This window comes from Notamacropus eugenii, chromosome 5 (assembly GCF_028372415.1).
Source record: "Notamacropus eugenii isolate mMacEug1 chromosome 5, mMacEug1.pri_v2, whole genome shotgun sequence".
Classification (NCBI taxonomy): Eukaryota; Metazoa; Chordata; class Mammalia; order Diprotodontia; family Macropodidae; genus Notamacropus; species Notamacropus eugenii.
In genome coordinates, this window is record NC_092876.1 from 67,068,943 (window position 1) to 67,078,755 (window position 9,813).

At 44.2% G+C, this 9,813-nt stretch overlaps 1 protein-coding gene across 2 annotated transcripts in view; it reads left to right on the forward strand.

Annotated features, from left to right (window-relative positions):
* Nucleotides 1–9,813, forward strand: part of PDIK1L (PDLIM1 interacting kinase 1 like) — a 14,085-nt gene continuing 4,272 nt past the window's right edge. The window contains exons 1-2 of one of the 2 annotated variants that reach the window (XM_072609419.1): nucleotides 1–102; nucleotides 4,499–4,800. In XM_072609419.1, the coding sequence (XP_072465520.1) occupies nucleotides 4,516–4,800 (285 nt within the window). In that variant the 5' untranslated portion in view covers nucleotides 1–102; nucleotides 4,499–4,515. Of the gene's footprint in view, nucleotides 103–624; nucleotides 723–4,498; nucleotides 4,801–9,813 lie in introns of those variants that run through there. The other variant, XM_072609418.1, reaches the window with a different exon arrangement.

Below are 9,813 nucleotides of genomic sequence, written 5' to 3' on the forward strand. Positions count from 1 at the left end.
GGGCCGCCTCCTCCCCAGCCCCGCAGGCGTCCGCACCCCACCACAGAGGAAAATGCAAAAAGCATCTGACAGGGGCGAACGCAGCCAAGAAGCCGGCCGCAGGTGGGTGCCCGGGGGGGACCGGAGAGCCGGCGCAGCCCTGGGCTCTGCGACAGGCCGGAGCCCAACCCGCTGCAGAGCTGGGCGAGCCCGGGGCCAGCTGTCCTCCCGGGACGCTTCGCTGGGCTCCGGATGCTGGCGGGAAACCGCCTCCGTGCAGAGGAGGCGACGAGCCTCGAGGGTATCCTCCCTCTCCGACCCAGGCCCAGCCACCCCTGTGGGGAAGGGCGCGAGTGGTGCGTTCCTCAGCGCGTGCACAACGTCGGTCTCCGGGTTGCGAGGCCCAGCTGGAAGCCGGAGCCTCGCGCCGGCGGAGTGCAGCTGCCGTGAGGGCTCTTAGGATCCAAGAGGAAACCGGGAGGCGGGGACAGGGCGCCGGGCGCGCGCCTGACCAATAAGGAGAGCCGCTAGGAAAGCGCTCGCCCAATGAGGGAAGGCGCTCGTGCGGCCGAAGCGGGAGGTTGGGGCGGGGGGGAGGTTGGGCCCTAGATCGGGGAAAGGGGGTGTGTCCGCACGCGGGGGCGCGCGCCGGCCTCGGACTGGCTGCGGCGGCGGCGCGAGGAGCCCGATAATGGCGGCCTGCAGAGCCCGGGAGAAGGAGAGGCGGCGGCGGCGACCCTGAGGTAAAGAAGCCGTCCGGACCGTGCAGGCAGCCCTTGCCTTCCGCCTCCCAGGCCCGCCCACCTGGGTGGACCGTGGGCGCCCTGGGGCCTGGGTCGCGGCCCGGCCCCCCTCGGGCGGCCCGTTGCCGGGGTCCCGGCCGCCTGAGGGGTGCGAGGGCCCCGGCTCTCCCCCGCCCCCCCTCCTGACCTGACAGCCGGGCGACCTCGGGCCGGAGAGCGCAGGGCCGCCCCCTTCCCCCTCCCGCGCGGAAGCAGCCCAGTCCGAGAGGCCCGCGTGACCTTGGGCCTCAGTTTCCCTCTCTGTTCAAGAAGGGGGGCGGCGGTCGCACTCGGCGGTCGGTCAGGCCCCTCCCCATCTCCTAACTCAGCTCCGAGTTCCGAGGGTCCTCCCTGCGCCGACATCCCCGGATCGGAGGCCCCAGCTGGCTCCGGCATTCAGTGCCCCGCTGTTTCTCCCGCAGTCCCCGCGGATGCGCCGGGACCCCCGAGTGCCCCTCCTGTCACTGGAGTTGCACGGAGCGGGAGCGGGGGGAAGGACCGGGTGCGCTGGCCAATGAGCGAGGCCGCGGGCGGCGGAGTGCGGAAGCGGTGTCCGGAGCCGGGCAGGTGCCTGTCCGCCCGCCCGGCGGGAGCGCCGCGAGCCCGGCAGGAGCCCCGGGAAGTTAGGGCGCCTGGGTGCGGGCGTGCACCCCGCCTGCCCCTCCCTGGGGGGTCGCGGCTGAATGTCCGCATCCGGGCTCTCCATCCACCTGGTTTCCGACTTGTTTGTGCAGAGTTGTTTGTGTGTTGTCTTCCCCCGTAGGCTGTGAGCTCCTGGAGGGCAGCTGCTGTCTTTTGCCTTTCTTTGTATTCCCAGTACTTGTTAGCACACAGCAGGCGCTTAATAAATGTTTGTTTGACTTGATTATGATCAGATAAAGGAATTTCACAGTTAATCAACATGGGTGTTTTAGGATGTGGTTGATAGCACATAGTAGGAGCTTAATAAATGTTTTGACAACTAACTGAATACATTTTATAGCCACTGCATTTTCTATTTTACTTCATTAAGCGAGGACTGATATTTTAATTACTTATTATAATTTTTTTTATTGATACTATTAAGGGCCCAGAATTCACTAACAGCTCAACATTCTCAGGGGCATGGCATGGAATCTTCTTCACAGCAACCCAAATAATTTGTATATATTTATTATAATATTTAACATTAATAAAATTAATATCAATAAACAGTATATTTACATAGCACATTATAGTTAATTTGTTAGCACATAGAAGGTGCTTAATTAATGCTTGACTTGAATTGGCTTGATTATGATCAGGTAAAGGAATTTCAGAGTTAATCACCATTTTAGGTTGTGGTCATAGCACATAGTAGGTGCTTAATTCAGTCAGTAGGACTGACTGAAAGCATTTTATAACCACTGGTTTTTTTTCTATTTTATCCCGGGAAGTGAGGATTAATAATATAGCATTTTGCCGTTAACTGTGTTCTTTAGCACTGAGGAAGAGATGCTATGTAATAAAGTGTTTGGGCATTTTGTAATTCATTATTGCAAAAATGTTAACACTCCGTGCTCTCCGTGTTTTGTGCTACAGTTACCTTTTGTAGAAATAAAGTTGTTGTGCTCTCACTGATAATAACAGGGTGTAGTGGAAATAGTCTTAGAAGACTTCAAGTTCAGATTCTGGTGGCTTCGCTTGTACTATCCAGTCTCCCTGAAGAAGTTACTTTGACTTTTTGGAATCTCAGTTTCTTCATCTTTAAAATGAAGAATTGGACTAAGGTCCTTTCCAACCCTAAATCCTGCGATCCCGGGTAGTCACGTAAACATGACTCTAAATCTGTGTCAAGAAGAAAAAACTGAAGAACAGTGAGGGGAAGGGAAGGGACTTGCCAGGTGGTTTGTGGCCCAGCAGGAATTGCAACCCATCCCTTCTAAAGCCAAAGCCAGGGTTTTTTTCTTGACTGTGGGTAATAGGTTAACATTTGACATGACTATACCAGCACACAAAAGGTTTGGGATTGCTTAACATGTTTAACATTTTCAAAGGAATAGAGAAGCAAGTCCCAAGTGGATTTCTAGGTAATCCAGGAAGAGGAGTAGAAACTGTGTAGTATGAGAAGAAAATCCCATATCAGGTTACTTTGAGGCTAACCTAGAAAGGAAAAATAGGAATTCAAGGACTTATGGAAGATCAGATTGGTATGGGAAGAGTTAAATTCTGGGACCTGAATTCTGTTCTCAATGATCTCCAACTTCTTCCTTGATCTTTTCTACGTTCATGTTTTATGCACATCCAGGGACTGACTGTTCATTGCTCTATAGGATTATCATAAGATCGTAGAATTAGAAAGAGGACCTTAGAGGCCATTCATGTTCAAATCCCTCATTTTACAATGAGGAAACTGAGGCACAGAGCGATTAAGTGACTTGCCTAGGGTCACATAAAAGTGTAAGATAGGATAAATATCCAGATCCAGTGCCGTTTCTCCTATGACATACTGCCTCATGTGAAATATCTCCAGGCTAAGTAGAGAAAGTACAAATCCATATTATTTGTCTGCTCAGCATCTGTCCCTAAAGTTTGTTGGAAACTTCTGCAATTCATTTTTTTTTTTTGTAGTGTTTTCCTTATTTAATCACACAGGAATCTCAATAGAGAGTTCCTGCTTTTGCCTTCAAATGATTGGTCAAGTAGAATTCCAAAGACTTTTTACAGGCTTTCTTATTTCGAAGTGATGCTATGTTGCCAAAAATGCCCTAAAATAAATATTTATCTCACACCAGAAAAAGATGGGGAGACATTGTTTTTCATGATTCTGTAGCTTTCAATTTAAAGAAGAATAGCTCTCACTCTTCTCTTAAAACCAGATTTTCATTTTTTAAAGGATGGGAATCACACCAAAAATATCAGAAAAACTAGAAATCAGATTGACTTCTCCACAGCTGCTGGCTTTGTTCCTGAACAATGAAAATAATCGAGTTTCAATGCCTTGAATAGTCAGTTTCACTTTCAGACCATGAAGCAAAAGTTAATTGTGCTTCTTACACTTCAGGGTTTGGAGGAGGAGGGAGGGAAGCTAGGGGGTAAAGGACAGCTTCCTTGAGTACTAGACAGTCAAGTAGAAAGAGCCCTGGACCAGAGTCCCAGCTTCTCCAGTTATTATTATGTGACCTTGGACAAGTCGTTTCATATCCCAGAACCCAAGTTTCTTCATCTGTAAAATGGGGATAATGATATAGGGTTGTTATAAGGAGCACGTGGAAATTATTCAAAGTGATTTTCATTATTCTTTAGTTGTCTTGAGGAATGGCTATTTCTTTTGGCAATCTGTAATTAAGCTTAACGCAACTCAGTACTCTTAGTGTTAGTATCGTTTCTGCTGTTATGGATCAGGACATTCAGATTTATAGAAAGAGCAATGAATTTGGAGTCCAGAGCATTGGGTTTAAGTACACCAACACTAGTTCTCTGGCCTTGGACAAACAAACCACTTACCCCTCTCTGGGCCTCAGTTTCTCCATCTATAAAATGGTGATAAAAGTACCTCAGAGAGGTTTGGTGAGGATAAAATATGTAGATGATATATGAAGTGCTTTATTAATGTTTAAAATGCTATATAAATGTCCATTAGTCTTTTACATGTTGTAGGAGTTACTGACATTTTCAAACATAGTAGTCTGGTGATATGCTATAATTAAATAATGAAAAGGAAAAATTGACCTGAAAATATTGATGAATTCATGAGAGCCCTCTGTTGATTTTTCCAGAAACCTTGACATTGAAGATGGTGAGTAGCCAGCCAAAGTACGATCTAATACGGGAGGTTGGCCGAGGCAGTTATGGTGTGGTGTATGAAGCAGTCATCAGAAAGACTTCTGCTCGGGTCGCTGTGAAGAAGATTCGATGCCATGCCCCTGAAAATGTTGAGCTAGCTCTTCGTGAATTCTGGGCCCTTAGTAGTATTAAGAGCCAACATCCCAATGTGATTCACTTGGAAGAATGCATTTTACAGAAAGATGGCATGGTGCAAAAGATGTCTCATGGCTCCAACTCATCTCTTTATTTACAGGTAGGTAGGGTGGCTTCCACTCAAATGCTACTTCAAGGCCATATCCTGGTCTTTAGCTGAGATTGGAACAGAACTCAGCTGTGTTCTCAAAGACTCTGCCATCAAACCCTGAAGACTTTGAAGATGAGCTCCTCCATAGTCCCTGGGGTCTTTTGTCCAAGGACAGCCCTGCTGAGAGTGAAGAGGACTGGCCCTGGTGTGATGAACCTCATCTCTTAAAGACACTACTGAATTATAAAGGGTTTTGATAATCATCAATGGAGAAGATATACCTCCTCCCCCCCAAAAAAATCTCAAATCTTGGAAGTATTAAAGTACACATATAGTTGAACAAGAATGAGGGGGATAAAAGGCTGAGAGAAATTTCTCTATTTAAATACAGGTGTCTTTATAGTTTGGAATAGGCAAGTAGGAGGGATATGCCAAGAATTCATTAGCTGTTTAAAAACACTGTTCTATTTAAACCTGTGATGCAGACACCTAAGAATAACTTAGCCACCTGCTGTCCCATAGTACTTGCCAACCTGTACCAGATGAAGAGCTAACTGAGTGCTCAGCAGGTCCACTCTTTGGGAAGTGGCTTTGGTGAGCTGGGACTAGCCAAAAAGGGAAAGGCTCCCGTAAGCAGTAGCCTTAGCTCCGGTAAATTGGGCACTCTTGATTTGTGTCACTAATTTAAACATGAACCTTATCATTTCAGAGAGTTAATAAGCCTAAGTGTAATGAATTCTGGACAGTGGTAAGGCAGTGGCAAGGGTCACACGAATACACAGTCAGAGCAGAAAAAGGTTTATAAGCTGATATATGTCAGAGACCAAATAGCATTAATGGAAGCTCTGATAGTTAAGACTTAAAGAACGATCACCAGAGGCTCAGGACCCTTTGGGGGGGGAAATGGTTTCTTTAGTAAACTGAGTACTTAGGATTTTGTCAGTAAATGCTGAATTTACTGGCAGTGTGCAAATGGTTCACCCAGAGCCTTCAAAGTCAGAGCAAAAGAGAAAAATAAACACATTTACCTGTGTAAATAGAAACTTGCAGGTCTTATTGTATGGTTATCAGATGGGAGAATATTAATCCAGAGAAGTAAATTTCCCTTTTAGCTAAAAACATAGGGGGCTGAAATTTTTTCTTAGAAGATAATTAATTAATAAAGAAAAACACCTGCTTAAATCTCCTCCTTCCATGTCTTTTCGTAGGTGGCCCCCCAAGTTTGGAATTAACTCCCACCTTCTAGAATTTCTAGTTTCTCAGGCACTTCCTAGCTGTGTGACCCTGGGCAAGTCACTTAGCCTGCATCTGCCTCAGTTTGCTCAACTATAAAATGGGCATAATAATAAATTGGGCACTTATCTCCCAAGGTTCTTGTGAGCAACAAATGAGATATTTGTAAAATGCTTAGCACAGTGCCTGGCGTATTGTAGGCATTATATACATACTTATTCCCTTCCTTTCCTCCCTTCTTTTAAAGCACAGCTCAGGTGCCACCTCCCACGAACAGCCTTCCCTGACTCTCTTCCCTCCCCTCAAACCCTGCCACCCCCAACCTTAGCACTCTCAAGAGACTTTGTATTGACTTACTTGGGTACATGGTATATGTCCTGCCCTAGAGGGACATTTTTTTTTGTCTGTCTTCATCTCTTACCAAAGGACTTTACACATATTAGGTGTTTATTGAATTGAATTAGTCGCTCTCCTAGAATTGTACTGATTATGTAGGCTGACTGTTGTACTTCTTGGGCAGAAAGTATTGGAAACATACTTATCAGCTTCCCCTGTGTGGGTAGAAGCAGATTGAACCTTGCAGTACATTGTAAAGATGAATGTGTTCATTTTCATCTGGACTATAAAAGGAAAAACATTTCAAACAAAAGACCATTCCTAGTACCAGGGGGTCCGGCTGTGTTATCGTAGAAACTACTAGATTTAGAGGAGGCCCAGATTCAGACCCTAACTTAGCCACTTACTCAGTGAACAAGCCACTGTACCTCTGAGCTCAAGGAACAGGCAGCTTCACTGTGATCATTCCTAACCAAGGGAGTTTGCATTTGGGCAATGAGGCCCAGAATTAGAATGTGAAATCAGAAGAGAAGTTGGACCTTGACTCTTAGTCTTGGCAAAACCATGGGTGGTGACAATACAGCTGGGAAAGGGAAGTGAATCAGCATTTATATAGTGCCTGCTATGTGCCAGGCACAGCGCTGAGCCATTGACAAATCAGATCTCATTGCGTAAACTCTATCTTTCTTCCTATTGGTTTTATCTTTCTCTCTGTGGGATTTGCAAGAAACCAGATGCAAGGCTATCTATGAAAACTTCCTTAAGTAAGGAAATTTTTACACAAGTAGGTAAAGATTTGACTAGATGCCTTGTAAGGTCCTTTCCACTCTTAAGATTGTGTGATTTCACACTGCCTTTCATCCACAGACTCCCATTTCAGGGATGGGGTGGTAACTCTGATTTTCTACAGGAGCAAAGGAGATTAAAATGCTTCATCTCTCAGCTCTGGGCAGTTTTTCTGGCTGTCTCCCATGACTGGAATGCTCTCTTTCTGCTGCTCCAACTACTGACCTCCTTTAAGTTCTAACTAAAAGCCCATCTTTAACAAGAAGCCTTCCCCCATCCTCTCTTAATTCTAGTGCCTTACCTTTCTTAATTATTTCCTATTTATCTTGTATATTGTTTAGTCATGTTCTACTCTTTATGACCCCATTTGAGGCTTTCTTGGCAAAGACACTGGAGTGGCTTGCCATTTCCGTCTCCAGCTTATTTTACAGATGATGAAACGGAGGCAAATGAGATTAAGTGACTTGCCTCGAGTTACACAGCTAGGAAGTGTCTGAGACGGGATTTGAACTCAGGTCTTCCTGACTTCAGGTCTCTATACCACCTGGCTGCCCTGTGTGTAGCTATATATGTATATGTATATATGCATACACACGCACACACATTGTCTCCTTTGTTATATTGTAAGCTCCTTGAGGACAAGGATTGTTTTTTTCCCTCTTCTCTCCCCCAGCACTTAGTATGATGCCTAATGCATCGTAGGCACTTAATAAATGTTGATTCATTGATTGAGAGCATATTTGTTAAAAAAACAAAAAAAGTGACAGTACATTTATAGGTGAAATGGTCAGTTTACTCAGCTGAACTCCTTAACTTTCTCCCTGTTCCTTTCCTAATCAATATATATGTTTGCGAAGAACATAGAACATTTTTGTTAGGATGTGTTCTGGGAGCAGAACGTGGAGCAGTCATACAATATAGTGGTGTGCTTTCATACCCCCCTCACCCTCACCGCCCAGTAAATAGAGGTCTAATCTGTTAGGTGGCACAGTGGATAGAGAGAGCACTGGACCTGGACTTGCCTCACTTACTGGCTGTGTGACCCTGGGCAAGTAATTCGACCTCTGTCTAACTCAGTTTCTTTTTTTTTTTAATTGAATTATTTTATTTGTTTTCCATGTTCAACAATCACTTCCATATATCTTAGATTTTTTTCCACTCCCTCCCCTTCATTCCCCATTCCCTCCCTGAGACGGTGTACAATCTTACATGGGTTCTACGTGTACATTCCTATTAAATGCGTGTTGCATAGAAGAATTGAAATGAATGGGAGAAACCATAAAACAAAACATAATACAAAAGAAAATGATCTGTTTCTATCTGCGATCCAATTCCATAGTTCTTTCTCTGGATGTGGAAGGCATTTTGCCTCAAGAGTCCAATGGAAATTTTTTAAGTCCATGCATTTCAATGAAGTACTAAGTCTACCAGAAAAATTCCTCACACACTGTGATTGTTGCTGTGTGAAAAGTTCTGCTGGTTCTGCTCCTTTCATTCAGCATCAGTTCATATAAGTCTTTCTAAGCTTCTCTGAAGTCTTCTTGTTCAACATTTCTCATAGCACAATAGTACTCCCTTACATTCATATACCACAGCTTGTTCAGCCATTCCCCAATTGATGGGTATCCCCTTGATTTCCAGTTTTTGGCCACCACAAAGAAAGCTGCTGTAAATATTTTGCACATGTGGGACCCTTTCCCATTTCTATGATCTCTTTGGGATACAGTCCCAGACACGATCAAAAGGTTTGCTAGGTCAAAAGGTTTGTACATTTTTGTAGTCCTATGGGCATAGTGCCAAATTGCTCTCAAGAATAGTTGGATCAGTCCACAACTCCACCAATAATGAATTAGCGTTCCAACTCTCCCACTTCTCCAACATTTATCATCTTCCTGTTTTGTCATGTTAGCCAATCTGATAGGTATGATGTGGTACCTCAGAGTACAAAACACTTTTTGCACAAATAAGGTCAGATCTAAGTAAATGGAAAAACATCAGTTGCTCATGGGTAGACCAAACTAATATAATAAAAATGACAATTCTACCTAAATTAATTTACTTATTCAGTGCCATGCCAATCAAACTACCAGATAATTATTTTCTAGAGCTAGAAAAAATAATATCAAAATTCATCTAACTCAATTTCATTGACTAAAATGGGGCAATGATAACACCCACCTTCCAGAGCTCTTGTGAGGGGGATTAAATAGGCTAACAGATGGAAAGCACTTTGGAAACCTTGACCCTCTTATAGTCATAGAATGGTAGAGCTATAAGATATCTTATAGATCATCTAGTCCAACTTTCTGTTTTATAGATGGGGGAACAAAGGCCCTGGGAAGCTAAGGTAAAAAAATTTTTTTGTGTTTTAGAACAAGATGTTGGATATTATATGAAAATAACTAATTTATCCTATATCAAAGAAAAGATTTGTAGACTTAAATAATTTTATTTGAATTTCTAATACATTTGATTTTTTTAAAGATAGATTTAAGAACTATTCAGTGAGCCTTTAGGCAAAAATGACAGATTGTTCACATTTTGCCTCTGGAACATGATAGCAATAAAATGTCAGAACTAGAATGAAACCAAAGAGACCATGTAGGATAGATAGGATACATAGTCTTCTGGTTATCTAGATGAGGAGGAGACCAGTAACGTGCTTAA